An 18,424-nucleotide genomic window follows, 5' to 3' on the forward strand; every position below is an offset into this window, starting at 1 on the left:
GGACCCCCACGCTTTCTCGCGAGCATACTAACACGATCTCACTCTCTCTCTTCTTTCCTGGGGATTCTCTCGCCCCTTTGTTCTCTTTAAGCCGCGTTCCTTTCACGAAAAGTGCAGCGAACTTTCGACGGTCTAGCGCTCCATTAAGTGTCTTGCTCCCTCTCCTTATAAGTATTTCACTATAGCGCGGCATGCAGTCAGAGTCGGGAGAATCCGGACGGTATTACCTCTTGCACGGGTGCTGCATGACGCATCCTATATATATATATATATGGCTAAATAAATGGACTGCGCTTCGAGTCGGAGATGCGCGTCGCAGGGCTTCCCTCGGCGGCGTCAAACACGCAGCCGACGCAGAATTGTCATTTGGTACTCGTAAGGATTGGAGGCAAGTTCTGGCGCCACCGCGTATTCGGGACGGGACAACCAATAACCGTTCTTGCGTTCGAAATGAATAGATTCGTGTGGCTATTTCAACGTGCTGAAACAACCCTGAGGCTACGATGAACTCCGTAGCAGACAGCTCCGCATTATTTTTGACTAGTCGGGGTTCTTCAAGGTGCCCTTAAATCTAATTACACAAGCGTCTTTTTTTTTTCTTTCTTTTTAACTTCATTACACCCTCTGCCGCGACTGGGGACCGAAACCACAACCTTGCGCTTAACAGCTGAAGCCGTCGTAGCCACTAAGCTGCCACAACATCGCAAAGAAGAGCGTTACGCTGGCCCTCGAAAGATTTCTAGAAGCGAGCGGTATTCTCGGAAACTGTTGAGAAGAGTATATATCTGTGATAAGTTCACTCCACGTGGTTAATTTGACCCGGCTTTGGTTCATTCGATGCCCGGATTCACGTGCCTTGGTGTGAACATATTCCATGTTTCCTTAGGTGCCCTGTATTTAGTGCACTTATGTGGCCCGGGACTTTGTGTTGACTTTAGTGCACTTATGTGACTGGACTTTATGTTGGTATCTCTGAGTGCACTTTCAGTTTTAGTTTGGCTTTGGTGTACTTATGTGGCTGGACCTTTAGCTACTGTGGTTTGAAGATGACTTTCCGTTTTAGAGCTCCTTGGTTATTCCTATTTGATATATGTAGACTCGAATGTTTGCGCATCTTTATGCGAATCGGAGGAGCCTAAGCCAACATAGCCTAAGCACCATATAATAATAATAAAATAAAACGGGTCCCCGCGTTCTGAATGTGTCGCGCATTTGCTTCTCTACCGTAGGCTCGAAGTTCTTATATTTACAAAACATAGATCTACAAACCTATCATACAGACTGCTTCTATAGTAGCTTCCTTGTATACGAGGTATCAGGTTCGAGTTCCGGCTGCGTCGGTGGCTTTGAGATCGGGTCTGAGTTGAAAACGCTCTTGTGCAAAGCATTGGGCGCAATTTGAAGAGCGCCGGCAGACGAAATTGATGACGACGGCACCCGTTGAACTCGGCATTGAATTTTGAGTGCGACTAGAAATGGACGTTTCTTTGCCAGCATTTTCACTTCTTCCTCCAGGGAAACACAATGATGGCGACAAACGAATTCATTTTCATTGGCTGCATTAAAGCTGTACGAGACAAGTTGCCAAGTACCGTGAAGTCAATAATATTAGAATTGAAACAACGCGATATTGATACCAAGAGTACGCCTAAGAGCGCGACGCACTTCGGTTTAAGATATGCACATTTGCTTCGAAACGTAAGGCTGTCTTCCTCTGCCACTTTGTTTGGTAGACTAGGGTTAAATTTGATTTAACTGGAGAAGTTGGAAGTTTAAAAAAAAACGCAAAGAAATAAATTGGTTTGAAAAAAAAAATGAGGAAGGAAAAAGGTAACAAAAATGGGCACTCTAGCACGTACAACTCTAGCAAGAGTAATAGAAGAGAGAGAGAAAAAAAGAACAACAGCGAAGGCGAGTCACTGCATAAAAACACGTCTACTATTTTTAGCCCATATCGCTACTTATAAACATTCAGTGGCGATTTAGCGGCAAGTGCCAGAGAAATGCGTTAGCATTACGTCAAACCTTTTCGAGATCTAGGATCAGAGATTTAAACCGCGTTCTCCTCGCTGCAAAGCGTTGTTCAGGAGCTCAATCGACAACACATCCTGCCTCTTCGAGCAGCGAAGCGCAATCGACCATGGTCTGGAGCAGACCATCGTCAGTTGCAGTATACACGTACACGTATATAGTGCTCTACTACCGGTTTCCCACACTTCACATATATAGACTCTTTTTTTTTTTCAGTCTGACACTCCTGATTCTAACGCATTAAAAAAAAGTTTTATCACAGTGCAGGCTCTCATGCTTGTGTATGATCCGCGTGGTCACTCATAATTAAAAAAAATATGGGGTTTTACGTGGCAAAACCACTCGCTCATTATGAGGCACGCCGTAGTGGAGGACTCCGGAAATTTCGACCACCCGGGGTTGCTTAACGTGCACCTAAATCTAAGCTCATGGGTGTTTTCGCATTTCGCCCCCATCGAAATGCGGCCGCCGTGGCCGGGTTCACTCATAATAAATTCATATTTCGTAGCTCACGATCCCTTTTCGTCATTCAATCGAAAGTGCTGAGGTCCTGCCGTTATGAAACGCGTTGTGCACGTAACCAACGACACGAATAAATTGGTTGGTCTATTGTTCGCCTGACTGGTCAATTGATTGATTGATTGATTGATTGATTGATTGATCGATTGATTGATTGATTGATACCTGCTACAGCTGCCGCAAAAGCTGGTTGAAATGCGATTAGCCACTCCCTCTCGTAAAACGTGCGTACACATTTTCGATCAAATTCCGCAGCAATCATTTTTGCAGGATAGCGATTTCGCGCGGATTTCAGCGGATCGCCATACGTGAAAAAACAGGAAAAGAAACAAATTGCGGAATAAAGAAAAGCAGATAGAAACGAAGTGCCAGGAAACGTAAAGAAGGAGCGAGGAACAATCGCCCGCGAGTCAGCCGGCAGTCAACGCCACCGTTCCTCTAGGGGACGGGGGAGGGGGGAGAGGGGGAACCACGACAAGCGCTCCCTCGGTGCGACTGGGAAAGATGGATGGCTCTGTTCTCCCTGAGGGGATTAAGGCTTCTCGCTTTTTTTTTTTTCTCCTAGTCTCTCAGGGAGGAATACTCGTCGCGTTTACGCATGTTCTGATTTGAAACGTTTAAGGAAACCAAGGAACAAACAAAATAAATAAAAAAGGGAACAAGGAAGAAAAGAAAGCAAAAGAAAGGAGGATTGGTAACGCCATCATTCGCAGTGATAAATCGCCTGGACGAAGAAGGCTGCAGCACTCGCCAAGGCATGGCGACACTGTACGAACAATGTGGCAACGTTTGGCAAGTGTTCGCAACCTTGTTTACTTCTACGGGTATAGGTAAGCTGTGTGCAAGTACGCAAACGTGCGTATTGGAGGGGGAAAACATAGACGACTGACTAGGTTGGCACGCCTCTTGGCTGTTGAGCATCTCCGAAAAAAAAAAACATTTACGAAGCTTTGTAATCGTGGCCAGATCTATCCAATTTGCCCTGGTTGCAACGCAAAATTGGTGCCCAGTAGATGACCGCACGGGCTGAGACGGCAGCGCTGACGCCATTTTTGCGACGCCACATTCTTCATCACGTCCACACACAGATGGCGGCTATCCGCGCGTACCGCGCGTGCCTTCCTCCTTGCGTACGCGTATGTGGATGGCAAGTTCCGTTGTTAGTTAAACCATGCATTACGCCTTATATATATATGCATCACACAAACTAGACAGCGACAGCGCATTTTTAAACCGCGTCGAGCTGAGTTTCGCCGTCACCAGCAATTTGACCTTCATTTGACCGCAGCTGCGCCGTAGCCTTGAAAACGCATCACGTGACTCGCAAAGCCGAGCGCCGCCGCCGCCGGCTTGGCGCATGCGCTCTCCGCGGCTAGGTCGCCGCCTGACCACGTGACTCGCCGCACGCCTGGCTAAGAGGAGCTGGCTAAGAGGAGCATGTTGCGAGCTTGGCAATGGATGAGAGCAAGGCTGGGCAGTCTTCTGTGTGCGTTGCGCGGCAACGGGAGGGTTTGAGCCATCGTCAGCAAGCGGCGTCTGATCGCCCCTGGGTTATCGCCGGGTGAGCTGCTTCATTGGAGAGGGTCCGGAACGCCAAGCGCGATGCTAGCGTCGGAGACTGAGGAAGTGGGAGCCGTTAATTCGGCTCGCAAAACGCCGGAAGCGGGACAACAACTGTAGACAAAGGCAGGCTTTGGACGAACCAAGTGATACCAAGATTTAACCAGGCTAAACCAAGCATTCTCTTTGCATATCCAGGGTTAGCTGAGCTAAGCCGCAGCCATCTTTTTCATGGTGCCGCCTGGTCTAAACTCGTTCATAACTGCGGCTGCGCCAGGATCCCGCAGAGCGGCTAACGTAGTTTGCGTACTTGCATGCTTCCGACTCAAATCACGGCGCTTACAGTCACTGCATGTGATTGCCGAGACACTGGCGGTCAAAAATGAGGAGAGGGGAGTTCAAAATTAAGTAAAAGAATAAAAGAACGTGGAAATAGTAAACAACGTGGGGGACACTCGACTCTCTCGCACCCCCGGAGGTTCTTTTCACATCATGACTCTCACGTCTCTTGGAATTAGGCTTCCGCGCACAGCCTGTGCGTCACCGGTAGTGGCTACGCAGTAGTACTACAGTGTACTATAGTAGTACAAGAGATGGCGCGAGTGTTCCGCTGCTAACGTCAATTTACAAGAGAGAGAGAGCAACAAGGCAAGGATGTTAACCAGAACAGCGTCTGATTGGCTACCCTACGCTGGGGAAAGGAAAACGAAGAAAGAGAAAGAAGAGAGGAAGGTGGTGAAAGCGCGCACGTGCGCGGACAGCACTACGCAGCAGTCAAAGGCGTCGCACAGGACAGTCGGTTTCAGAAAGCAGAGAAATGCATTCACTGCCTTCTGCGCCGATCACCAGAGGGCGGCCGGTGTTCCAGTATAGTGATTGGAGGACTGGCGGAAGTAAAATAGGGAAACGACAAAGAACGGAGACGTACAAAAGCACAGTTCGCAACAGGGGGATTAGAAAATTTGGTTGTGGGAGTTCATCGTGTTTTTTTTTTTTCATTGTTTGACCTAGGTGGGACATTAGGCAGTATAATAGAAAGAGTTTGGTGGCGCAACCCACCGCCTCGTTCTAAAGGGGACGCTCACAACATAACATCCATCCATCCATCCATAGCGTCTGCACGGACAGTGAGCGACTGTCTGGTCGCCGCAAGGCATTGAATATTAGTTGTATTCGTGTAGCAAATCGAGGGCAGTGTTACAGTAGGTGGTCTATGCTTTCTTCGCAGCCGCAGACATTGCATGCCGTACTGTAAGCTATTATAATTAGCGCTGACCAAGCTCTCGTGAAAGGCGACTTCCAACCGCAACCGACACAGAGGAGATGCCTCGAGTAGGTGAAGACAGCGCGTGCAAGTACAATATTATTGAGGCGTGCGTACTGCGCGGTGTGTTTGCGTTGAAAGAAAAGTAGCAACATTTAATGGGTCATCCTCTCGCGTAACTGCGAGAATGAATCCTATCCAGCTTGTCGCTAGGGATCTGGATTCTGTCGCGAACACTTTTTGGAACAGCTCTTTTCTTTTTTTTTTCTTTCTTTTTTTTTTTTGCCAAACAGGAAATTGTTACAGATAGAAGGCAGCGACGTTCAAGCAGCAATAGCTTTCAGCTATACAGCCAATTGTTTCCCTCATACGATACTTTCGAAATGAGAAACCGGAGCCCCAAAGGGCTCACTTTCCCTTTAGGCAACACAAGGACCACAATGGAGGAAAGGGGGGGAAAAAAGCCCAAGGCGCGCGCTTGTAAAGACGCGTTCCTTTAGGCTCGAATTTCTTCGGCGAAACGTCGTGCCGCCTTTCTAAAGAGTTTCGGCGATACCTGTCTCGCAGGGGGGACGGGGAAATGGAAAATCAGCCTCTTTGAAGTGCGGTTCTTGTATACCGCGGAATTCGGGGAAACCAGGGCCCTGTAAACATGCCTCGGATATCCACGGAGAACTGCTCACCGCCTACGTATTATATTGTATGGTACGTATATACCTCGGGGGCGTTTCGAAGCAGGTATTTCGGTTGCGTCTTCGGAGCGCGTGTGTATACATTACAATGCGTAAAGAAGAAGAAAAAGTGAATCGAAATAAGGACGGCTCCGATAACATATATATGCGAAACAGTGCAGGCAGTGCTTAGACTTGTGTGTAAGGTTATTACGCGACAAGTGTGTCGCATGCGTAATACTACGTTCTCTTCCGCATTACGTCGCGCCAAATTTGTCTGTCGCATCATATTTGGCGACCGTGATTTAGGCGTCCAGGAGTCCTATAATGTTCCAATGAAATGTACATATATGCCCGCCGTTTAATAACGGGCAACAAATACGCAATGTCCATTGTTGCAGTATTTGCATCACGCAAGAGTGCACGCCGTTTATTTGATGTCATCTTCTTTTAAATATTATGAACTATATATGCATCCCGAAAAATCTCCTGAATGAAAAAAAAAAAGAAGAAACCACACGCAGACAAAACAGGTGCTTTTTGGTCGTTCCATATTTCTTCATCTAATTCAAAGCCACAAACGTTGCCGTTTAGAAGAGATATTGATTCTGAAGGCAGAACTTGGTAGCATGTATACGTACGAAATCTAACGTCTGAGTGGGTTCGATGTTGCAGGTAAAGAAAAAGAAATGTGGCATTGTGCAAAGTATCAAGCTTTGAGGTAGCCCTACTCCGTTACGAAGACTTCATTCCAGTTCCCCAATTCGCGGTTGTTAAGACTGTTGTGTCTTTTTACCGGAATGCGGCTAATCTACTTGTCTCGTAAGATTCTCAATGAATTCGCTGCTCGTCGAGGTCAAAGCAGTAGCGCGTGAGAAATTGAGACAATGATTCAACGAGGCTACAGAATGTTTCTCGCTCTCTCTTTTAAACGTTTAAATGAGTAAATATCTAAGACAGTACCATTTAAAAACCTCCTTTTCTTCGGAATGGTACTCAACTGAGCTAGTTAACGCACGGCTAAGGGATGTTTAACAGTTGATCTGATGACGCATGCTTGTCTATGTCCTTTTGTCCCATGTTTCAAAGGGTCAGCTGTTAAAGCTCGTCATAGCTGCTTTTCGTTTTGTTATTTCATTTTCTTTCTTGTCATTTTATTACTATTATATATATATATATATATATATATATATATATATATCACCGAGAGAGAGAGAGAGAGGAGAATTCAGGAAAGGCAGGGATGTTAACCAGTCAATAGTCTGGTTGGCTACCCTACACTGGGGGATGGGAGAAGGGGAAGAGAAAGAAGGGAGAGAGAAGGTGTAGATATGCGTACGGACAGCACTTCAGTTAGAGTCGCTCGAGCAAACCAGAAGTTCTGAGAAAACACAAAAGTGCCTTCACTGCCTTCTGAGCCGATGATCGGTCGGGACGGTGCTCTAATATGGACTGTTCACTCAGAGGACGATCGTCTAGTTTCCTCAATGTGTTGGACAAAGACTGTCTTTGTGCTTGAAATTGTGGACAATGGCACAATAAGTGGTCAATGTTCTCCTCGCATCCGCAAACATCACATGCAGGAGTATTAGCCATTCCAATTAGTGCTGAGTAGGCATTGCGTCACCGCATGGCCTATAAGCTGGCTTTTCCACGATTGACGTCCTCGTCATTGTCATTATAAACGTATCGCCATGCCAACAATCTCTCTCTATATATATTTTCTTTCTTTTTTGCAAATAAGTGAATAGGACACCGTTTAAGTTTGCTATTTTTCTCTTCAGCATACGGGAAGTGAGCTTAGAAGAGTACACGAAGCATGACGCACGCAGTACATTCGGGAAGACAAACACACGCATTGTCACGGTTGGCGTGTAGCACCCCGGGGCAAAAAGGATGTTCAAAGACCATGCCTAATCGAAACGGAGGATGGATTCCCAATTTGCTATGGTTGTCTGGAGTGGTTGCCGGTCTGGCAGGCACCCTGCAGAGATGACACGACCCTTTGTATATGTGAGACTCTGGGGGAGGACCTTTCCGCAAACTGTCCGACTCTGGAGAAAAGATCAGCCGCCCATCCCCGACCAGACTCCGCGGGTTGCCGCCAGAGGAGGCAAGCACATGAAACATCGCCCAGGAGCAAAGGATCAGCCGCAAAGCAACGACGGAGACTCTGTACATTCCACGTGACGTTGACGTGTGCAAAATCCAGCCTACGATTTTAGTGGGCCTTTTCAAGGCGCCCCGCAATGTACTTTTTCAATTCATTCGTTCTCTTCTTCTATATCCTTCCCCAACCATTGAATAAACAGTGCAAGTTTCGCACTAGAAATCGTCTCGTTCCTGCCTGGTCGCCATGGTCTACCGGACGCCTGCGGCCTGTCGACAACGCCACGCTACCCAATAGTAACGCCGGTCGAGGTTCGAGAAACAGGCCTCGCAACAGCATCCAACAAAGGCTGACGAAGCCCTGCAGCCATCTATCCGCCAAGCTGTTGTGATATATCTCCGGCTATCGGAGCAACGCGCGGTGATACTAACCGAGTAAGACTTTAATTTCCAACATGTAGCGTGAAAGCCGATGACCGTCGCATTCGGCCGCCTCCCGGCGAGGCCTTGCTGGAATTCCTTTCATCTGCGGGAATAGACATTCGTGTGCAGCTCTAATAGTGTGCGTGTGATTGTGTTGTGTTGCGGTGTGCCTTTCCCCCTTTTCCCTCTCCTCGTGACGTGGACAGGCGTCGCGGTGTTCCTTTCAGGAAACAAGTGATAGCCTGCTCCTCCTTCTGCGTGCGTATGTGCGTGATACTTGTCCATGTTTACGTGAACAACAACAACAACAACATAAATGTTGGTATTCGCGGGAGGGGGGGGGCACCAATGCACTGCGCTTCGTCGCAGCAGATTTCCGCGGGCTCAGTGGAACAAGAAACAGTTGCGGTGTAGAATATATATATATATATATATATATATACAAGTCACCTGAAAAGCACGCATGCACCGTTCCCGCAGAACGAGAGAAAAGATAAATGTACAAGCAAACCGCATTTTCTCCTCGGCTTGCCATCCCCAAGGGTGCACAGTGCACGTCTTCGCGAGCCTATTTTCTCAGCGTCTGTTTATCGTATAAAGCGTGTACACCCCCCCCCCCCCCCCACAGGCCCCCGTCTATATAGGACTTGTGCACATGATACTATAGAGTGCCGACTTTCCTTGCCCTCTGGCTGCAGCGGATCCAGCAGCGCGCGGCCCGCTCGCGTGCCTCTGAGAAAAAGAACAGCCGCCGTATTTCGCGCGCTAGAGAGAGACACACCGAGAGACCCACGTTCACCTAATGCGCGGATAAGTAATGACGAAAGGAACCGCGAGGATTTCTCGCCTCCATACGCACGCCGCGCAAACAGCCGTAAGCGGGTGTTTCGTGCCGACAGTCCGGACGAATCGCTTGCCCGTACCAGTTCTTCTCCTTTCTTTCTTTCTTTCTTTCTTTCTTTCTTCGCGCCTCGTACGTACGCTAGCAATGTCCGCTAAACCGACGCCGTGGCAAGCGCGCCAACCACGGCTGAGCGCAGTGTCTTGCCGCCTCTCTCCCTCTCTCGCCCCTCTTCCCATTCCCTTTCCCCCCTGTGCAGCGCGGTTGAGGTGTCCTCTACGGAGAGACAGTTATTGCGCTGCACTTCGTCCCATATTTTCAACCCTTCCATTAAGAGGAAGCTTTAGCTCGGGCTCAACTCTGACGCGGCCTATTCAAATACATGTAAAATGCAAAGACATTTTAATGAGATAACCCCTGGACCAATTTTAATGAAATTCGTTGCATTTGAGAGAGAAAGTTAAATTATAGTGACCGTTGGAAGCGGAATTTCGATTCAGGTCCTGAATTTTGTTACAAGAATTTTCAAAAATGTGAAAGTTTGAAGAAGATAGAAGCACGAAGTTTACAAATTCATAGCTCTGCATTAAGAATAGATATCGCCGTTATATAAACGGCATCTATTAGCTCATTGAAAGCGGACAATTTCGATATGTCATTTTACATCTTACGTGAATTTGTTATGTTGTTTACAAGGGTCCTGCAAAAGCTGTATTCCACATTACTAAACTTTCCTAATTCACGTGTAATATATCAATTTTGTGCGCTTTGGATGCACTATTAGATGCAATTCACAGAATTGTATTCCAATTTTTCGTTGCTGAGTTACAGAACTGTAAACTTGATAGTTTCGTTTTTCGAAAATTTGCGCTTCTTGCCAATTTTTAGTAAAAGAACTGACAACCAAGATCAACAATTCAAAGCCAACAGTCACTAGATTCTAAGTTTTTCTTTTAAATGTAACAAACCTCGTCAGATTTGGTGCAGTGTTTGCCGAGAAAAACGAATTCCCCTTTTACATGCATTTAGATAGGAGCACCCGAGCTAAAGATTCCTCTTAAGAATCTCCTTCGAAGTGTCTTCTCTCTCTCTCTCTCTCTCTCTCTCTCTCTCTCTCTCTCTATATATATATATATATATATATATATATATATATATATATATATATATATATATATATATATATATATATATATCTTTCTCTCTCTCTCTCTCTCGCTATCTCTCTCTCTCTCTCCACAGCATCGGTGGGTGAGAGCAACACCCCTAGAGGGTGTTCTCTAGAGGGTGTTGGTGAGAGGCAGCACGCAGAGCAAATAGAATTCCCCGCGAATCCCGCGGTGCAGAACGGACGGACCGCCTCGTCACCCCCCGAACGCTGCGCGCATGCGCAAAATGCGTGCCCTTCTTGAAGTGTATCTGCGCGCGGGCGCACGCTTTCGTTTATTGCGATGATCGTTATTAACTGCTTTCGATTGTGTTCAGCTGCGCAAAGAGCCGACGTCATCGACCAATAAAAAAATGAGAGAGAGATGGCTACGTATATGGCTGCGGCTTCCTGCGAGGAACGTGGGTTGCCGTGCCAGCACCATTTCCAAAGAACGGAAGAACGAGGGAGAAAAATATATAGATGCAAATTAGGGAATGAGAGAGAACTGGGAATCGGGCGCCGAATTCGCGAAAGCTTTTCGTTCGTAAATGATCCTTACCACCGGCCAGCCGCCATCGCTAACCATATCTCCAGCACATAAGGATTGGCCGGAATTCGCTCTTATGAACAACTACAGCGTAAGATTGTTTTTTTGTTTAATACGGGGCTCCGGTCGCGCAAAAAATAAAAAGAAAGGAACACCGAAGGTTAACCGCTGCCACTCATAAGCCGACCGAAAATAGTTTCATGCACGAAAAAAGAAAATCCCCTCAGGGAATAGACGAGCTTCTTTCGAAGAAGAAAACTTTATTCAATGTCGACTCTGTCGGGTGTGTTCCGATGCTTGCCGGCGTTGAAGAGAGTTGTATGTTGATTGCTAGGAAGACGGCTTCGAGCACAACTTATGGAACGCATCTGAAAGATGTCTCTGCGAATTGACTCTACCTCGCGTCGACAAAAGAGAAAAGAAAAAGACTAAGAAAAGTGCGAACATTCGCAAAACAACGAAACTTAAGCACATAAAGAAAGCGTAACGACGTTTTCTTGTGCGCAGCTGACGCTCCCGTAGGGTTTCCGAGAATTCTGCTAAGCTGCCACCTTGTTTGGACATGGAAGTAACCTGCATCTTTCTGTCTGTTTTTTACTCAAATGTCCTTTTTGCGAAGCTTCGTCAGAATTGGAACGAGATTACTGTCCGCTTAGCTGTCTATCTGGCAGTCTACATGGCGAGTACTAGAAGACAGCCTTCAGTCCATATGGCCTTCGTTTGGAGAAGTGGCGCCCTCCGGAGGTGGCATCGTAGAGAGACTCGACATTGCATGACACGGTAAGGTGTCATGGTTTATAGGTTTGGTAGTAAAAAAAGGTACCACGTACTGGAAAAGTTTGAGAAACACAGGTGTATAAACCAACTATAGCCAATCTTCTCGTTCCATTAAGCAGAAAATACAGTCGTAAACGTGTAGATTTTGAACATATTCACGATCAGATGTCATTTATACGAGCAGCATCGAATCAAGACGAAGAATCGCGACGAGTCGGCAGGACCTTACGGAGCAGGGACACTTAACTCGGATGAAGGGTTGGGCCAGGGTGAAAGAGGTCGTCGTATGCGGTCAAACCCTGGCTCGACAGTTTTTTTAAGAGTACAACGTACTCTGACTTCGGAGGGAAATTTGAGCGAGCAACGGCTTACCTTTCCGTCGGTGGTGCATACTTTCACGCCCGTCAGCGTCACCAGGATAAGCACAGTCCTTTTTGAAGGAGAAGCCTGCGGAAGGAGAAGAAAATCGCAAATGAATGAAACGGAGTATATGACCATCGCGCTATTCCATGCAAATTTTAAGTTAAAGTTAAAACTGAATGGGCTGAGCAGCGCGTGATCGAGTCAACTAATACAATGTCATACGAACCCTGTACTTCTAATATTTCCCAAGAGGGTTCAGTGGTCCCCGTGCAAGTTCTTGCTGTATTAAATAAAACCCTAGCGTCGTACTAAGTCTTCGTGTCTGCGCCCGCCATGACAAATGTCCAAACACCACACCTCCTACAGCTGTGTAATGTAACTGTGTTGTTAAGTGTTCTGTTATGCAGTTGCGTGTAGTTGTGCATATCTTCTCGCTCGCGAAACTGACCTCCAGTATATACTGTGGGTGTTCTCGGACTCTTTCTAGCACTTCTTTATGGAACTGCATGTTTGTGCGAGTTTTCGTACTCTCATATGTACCTTCAATCATGTGCAGAACTTCTCATGTGCGTTCTGTGTTCCTAAAAATTTTATGTGCTGTTCCTTTTTTTTCTTCCGCCGTGGAGTATCCCGCCACATTAAAAGCGCCAAGCTTTCCTCGAAATTAATATTTCAAAACATATTCTCCCGGAACTCTACGCCTACCGCAATATTTCCGACGCAACGTAAGAAGAAAATAAAATTGAACTCGAAAAGTGTGCGCAACTCTGTCTATATATAACACCGCTCAGCACATACATCCAGGCTATAAATTCCGTGTTTTTGGAAACAGGTTCAGACATCTCAGTGGCCAAAACCTTTATAGCTTTATTTCCTTGGCACGTCGCAGACGTTGCCCCGACTAGTACTCCATACGATATGACGCATAGCCTGGCGTGTGAGACCACCGACGAACTATCCAACATGGTTAACCAGCACTAAGACAGGGGCGATGTATTTAGATATTTGGATACAGGACAAACACCGTAGCTTCGTACCGTGTGCGTTGCGCGTTCATCCAGCGCTTTTCGTCCTACGCGCGCCCCATTCGCTCCAGAGATGGTTAATCGTGGTTCACCAGCTCTACCGATTAATTGATCCCCGAGGACGCACAAAGAAACACTCTTTTTTGTCTCTCTCTATTTCGACAGCATTTTTTTTCACTAATTTCCAGAGCCTGCCTCTATAGGCATAATACGCCGGTATGTTTCAGACATCGCAAACAGATTCGTTTCGTGCTGGAAGTCCAACAGCTAGGGAACGGTAGGGCCCACGAGTCCAGTATTTGAGCGGGTTAGGGCTTCGCCCAAGACGGCGTCCTGTGCGAAGGCATGCAACCTGAAAATGAGGGACGCGCATAAAGTGCGCGAGATGCTTCGCGGTCACCGTCGGTGTAAGTTTGCTATACCGACTGTTTAACTCGGTGGGCAATGGAGTACGCAAAATCGAATCTCTCTAAAACCATAGATTATCAATTATCCCTGGATCGATGTACATATAAGAGCCCTTCGGGAAAGTGTTCGGCGAATTTCAGCTATACGTGGTGACAAGAGTATAGATTCCTGAACTGTTTGGCATACTTCAACGCGCGACCTCCTTTCTTTTTTTTTTTTTACCTGTTTCGGTGTATTTTAATTGTGACGGTCGCGAGTGGGTGCCGAAGACGTGCTCGGCAAACCCGCAGCAAGAGCGTTTTCTATAGCAGTGTTCCAAGCTAGAGAATAGGCTTTGCTGTGTGTGTCCGGCCGTCCTCTCCGTTGCATTATAGCCTACGACGTCGCCATCTATATCGTACCACCAGGCCACCTTCTAGCCCTCAACAAATTCAGTCTCTCCGTAGCGCGAACAAAAACGAAACTATGCTCGCCACCACCTACACGGAGATTATTATTATTATTATTATTATTATTATTATTATTATTATTATTATTATTATTATTATTAGATATGGATACATACACGCACACAAAGTAAAAACGAGATCGAACTCATACAGATGCAGCATGTGTGCTGTTGGGAGCTGCGTGCGACATTTCGCGCGCCGTGAACACTGACTCGGAGACTGGTGACGTCCGCGCAAGCATTTCGGAGGCCACAGCATGACAGTGCTGTAGCGGGCGAGGACGAAGTCGTGCTATATCGCAAACAAGTTCTTGCTCAGAGATGGCGGTGTACGCTGCGGAGAGCCTGCTGCTGCCGTAGTGAATAAGTCGAGCTGATGTCTGCAGTTGGTCTGTCGTTCGCTCTTTCCTTTTTTTTTCATTCTGAGGGTGGCGTGGGGGGAGGAGTCTGCGCGCAGCACGTGACGACAGCTGTCACGCGAACGTCACTATAGGCACGCGGGAACTCCATTTGCTACGAGACCATCGATCGGCTCAGTCCGTCAGTCTATACGGCATCTGTCAAACGTGGACACGCTATACATGTATACCGATGATACTCTGCCTCGCTAATTCCAAGCAGTGCGGCGAGGGCTGCGATGCCCGTCTGCCCATCAGGGGAAAAATAAAAAAAGAAGACAAGGAAAGGAAACCTCCTGCATGGTTTTGGATAGCACGGAAAAAAATCTGCCGTTCTCTGTCGCTAATGCTTCCGCGGAGTTCGAGGGCACAAATTCGCAACGTGACAAAAAAACACGCGTCAGTATAGACCGCGAAATAGAAACGTTGCCGCCAGTATCTAATCACCGAGCCAGCAGTCGATGCAGTGGCTTCTGTACAGTCACCCACAGACACGCATGGAATGCTATCCACTTCCTTTACGAGTGTTGTTGTTGTTATTGTTGCTGTTAAACTTCACGTGAAGTTGAAACTGCGAAATTATTCAGAAAATCCCATAATTATGTCCGGAAACTAATGATCTGCAAGCCAAGTAATACACGCGTTACTGTGAAGAAGCAGCTATATGCTACTGTTATAGTTATATGCACTCGCAACTTTCAATCGCTGCCTGTATACACTACGTTTTCGGAGTGCGTAAGTATTTTGCGCAGTCGCATTTTTCGAGGCACATACATAAGTCGAGCGGAATTGCATGCGTAAACAGCTCTTCGTGACCACCATCCACGTGCAGGTCGAGGCGGTTTCGCGCTCGTAAAAAATGTAGTTTTGCGATAAAGCAATAGGTACGTCGGTCCGATTCCAGCAACTTCACTGTTACTTGACTCACCGCATTTCGGGAATTTCGAATTTGGGTTGTTCTTTAGTAAGTTGTGAATGACATCTTTGCGGTGAAGATCTTTGTGCACCGAAGGTGGAGGCGGGAGAACCAGAGCTTGAGGCGGGGAGTGGGGGGAGGGGGGTGGAAGTGGAGGGACGCCGGATGTGAGGCGAAGGTGAGCCCCAAATGTGCAGCACGTTTCCGCGTGCCATTAGAACCACGACATTAGGACGAACGCCTGGCAGCGACTTTCGGGGCCACTTCCGTACGGCACAGAGGTGATTGCCAACACGATGATCAAGCTGTCCTGTAACATACGGATCATGTGGGAAAGTTACAAGAAGCATTCAGCATACACGAGGTTCTTCTAGCAATGCCAGGCAAAGGTGGTTCATGTGATCCCTTGACTTTTTAGAGTATACGATTCGATTGATAAGCGAGCACCGCGTCGCCATCGCGGTGGAAGGCAGCGTGTGTAACTTCCAGTACGCCGCGAGAAGACCGGAATTTAGCTGGGAAAAACGCTTAATGAGTCAGCCCCGCGGGGCACACTCGAACGCCTCTGCATTAAATCAGTTTCGTTCAGAATTCAACAGCCAGTCTTCACACTGATCCTTCCGCATGCCTGTGGAGGTCTAACGCTATATATACCGCGGTGCTCGAAAAAGTCACGATACGTGAATCAACGAAATCAAACCTGCGTAGCCGCCACAATGGCGCGATAGCGTTCTGCTGCTGAACACGATGTCGCAGGTTCGAGTGCCGGTCGTGGCACCGCATTTCGATGGGGGGGGCGGAATGTACAGACAGTCGTGTACGCAATTATTAATTAATTAAATTGTGGGGTTTCGCGTGCCAGAACCACGATCTGATTATGAGGTGCACGCCATATAGTGGGACAGACTCCGGGATAATCTGGACCATCCAGGGTTCTTTAACCTGCACCCAAATCTAAGCACACGGGTGTTTTCGCATTTCGCCCTCCAGCGAAATGCGGCCCCCGCGGCCGGGATTCGATCCTGCGACCTCGTGCTTAATTAGCAGTCCAACACCACAGCCCCTAAGCAAGCACGGCAGGTGTGCACAGATTTGAGCGCACGTTGAGGACCACCCAGGTGGTCAAAATTATTCCGGAGTCCTCCACAACGACGTGTCTCGCCGCTCCAGTATTTCTTTGGGACGTTAAACCCCGCGCCAATCAATTAATCAAACCAACCTGAATAGCTTGCGCACACAGCGCAGGATTAGAAGTGAAAAAAAAAAACTGACTATAAACGCGAAGCCAGGTTCTCGCTTCGTGCGGGCTGACGTATAACGTGTGATTCCCCGCACTGCACGGATTCGCTGAGTTATACACGTATACACGTATATATACGAGCGCCGTCGAGAGGAGGACGAACGCCCATCAGAATCCATCCCCGTATATACTGCGCCTCCATCCCACGAACCACTCTCGTGGTTGCATATATATATATATATATCTCCCGCACTCGTATAAACCCGAAGCATAGACCCGCAGCACAGCATGTCTCCAATACCCGTATACCAGGACGGGAGGTGTCAACGGACGGCGTCGCGTAAATGACGCGAGGAACGAAGCGTCTCCGCTCCAGAAGACCGCCAGAACTTCGCTTCTAGCGGCGGTTTGTTTTCTTTTCCAATTTATTTTTCGACCGCGCCCTCTTGGTTTTTCTTTCTTTCGTTCCTTCCTCCTTTCCTATTTATTTGTTTGTTTATTTACTTACTTATTTTTCACCGCCTGAACTCTAACTTAGCCGCACGCAGGAACAGTCGGCTAGGTGAAAGTATATACTATATACGGTGCTTCAATGCCATATCGCTGAAGTGTATATAGTTAGCAGCCGCCTCGGACGCCGGCGAAGGGCAATCCACAGCGCCGGCGGTGCCCCGAGACAGCCAAAAGAGTGGCAAGCGCACCATACGTGACAGGCGACCGGGTTCACGTGGACAGGTATACTCTATACAGGGCACTCGTACGCGCCGTTTCTTTTTTCTTTCCTCCTTTATTTTCAATACGATGACGCGAACAATAACGTTCAAAAAATGCCGTCCCATATTCGGCGCCAGGGCGCTTTGTTTCTCGCGTCGTTCACCTTTTCCAGGTGACCGTAATGGCATATATACAGCATACACGCATAATGTAAGCAGCAGCATTGCAAACCACAGGGAACGCGTCGTGGTCCTGTCCTCCCATCTTTCCGGGCGCGTACTGGCCCGTCACCGGTGGCGCGATGTCAATTTTAGCGGCAGGACGGCGAAGGAGGCGGTGCGGGCATACTTCAGTTGCGGAGACATGCCGGCTGTTACACACAGCATTCGCGCATATTAGAAATAAAAATAAAGCAAAGAAAGAAAGAAAGAAAGAAAAGCGAAAGAACCCGCTGCGATAACTGTGAGAAGTGTAAAGGGTCCCGTGACAGCCGATCTCCGACGACTTGGGATACATTCACAGAAGCCTCGCCCACCTCCACACATTGCGCAGGGGAACATTTGGCAACGTGCAATAACTGCTGCATCGGGGTATGAGAGAAAGAGAGTTAAATTCTGCAGATTTCATCAATTAGTTCGGCACTGCTTGCTTTGGCAGTGCTCCAAGCCTTGCCAGGCGTATAACCTCACGCGGATAAAGCTTTCGACTCTAGGCTACACGGCCAGTGAATGTCGTTCAAGCGCTGCTGCCACCTATCTCTCGCGAAATGACGCCTGTGGGATTATTACAACGGCGTACGACGATTCGTAATGCAAAGTTTCATACAACCACGTGACTATATAAACCAAGTTATAGAATCATGAGTCACTTTGCCACTTCAGAAGACAATAAAAATTAAAAAAAGGATTAAATAGCCATGTCGCAGACATGCAGCTCTCTTTCTTCGTGTGTGTGTGTGTGTGTGTGTGTGTGTGTCCTCGTCCTCCTTGGCGACGTCTTTCGCGCGGCAACCAGTACAGT

The 18,424-nt window shown here is 47.6% G+C and overlaps 1 protein-coding gene across 1 annotated transcript in view; it reads right to left on the reverse strand.

Moving 5' to 3' along the window:
• LOC142575587 (uncharacterized) overlaps positions 1 to 18,424 on the reverse strand; it is a 252,699-nt gene that overhangs the window by 128,216 nt on the left and 106,059 nt on the right. Inside the window, exon 3 of the mRNA XM_075685069.1 lies at positions 12,265 to 12,339. Within this exon, the coding sequence (XP_075541184.1) occupies positions 12,265 to 12,339 (75 nt within the window). The remainder of the gene's footprint in view (positions 1 to 12,264; positions 12,340 to 18,424) is intronic.

The sequence above is a fragment of the Dermacentor variabilis genome, chromosome 3 (assembly GCF_050947875.1).
Source record: "Dermacentor variabilis isolate Ectoservices chromosome 3, ASM5094787v1, whole genome shotgun sequence".
Classification (NCBI taxonomy): domain Eukaryota; kingdom Metazoa; phylum Arthropoda; class Arachnida; order Ixodida; family Ixodidae; genus Dermacentor; species Dermacentor variabilis.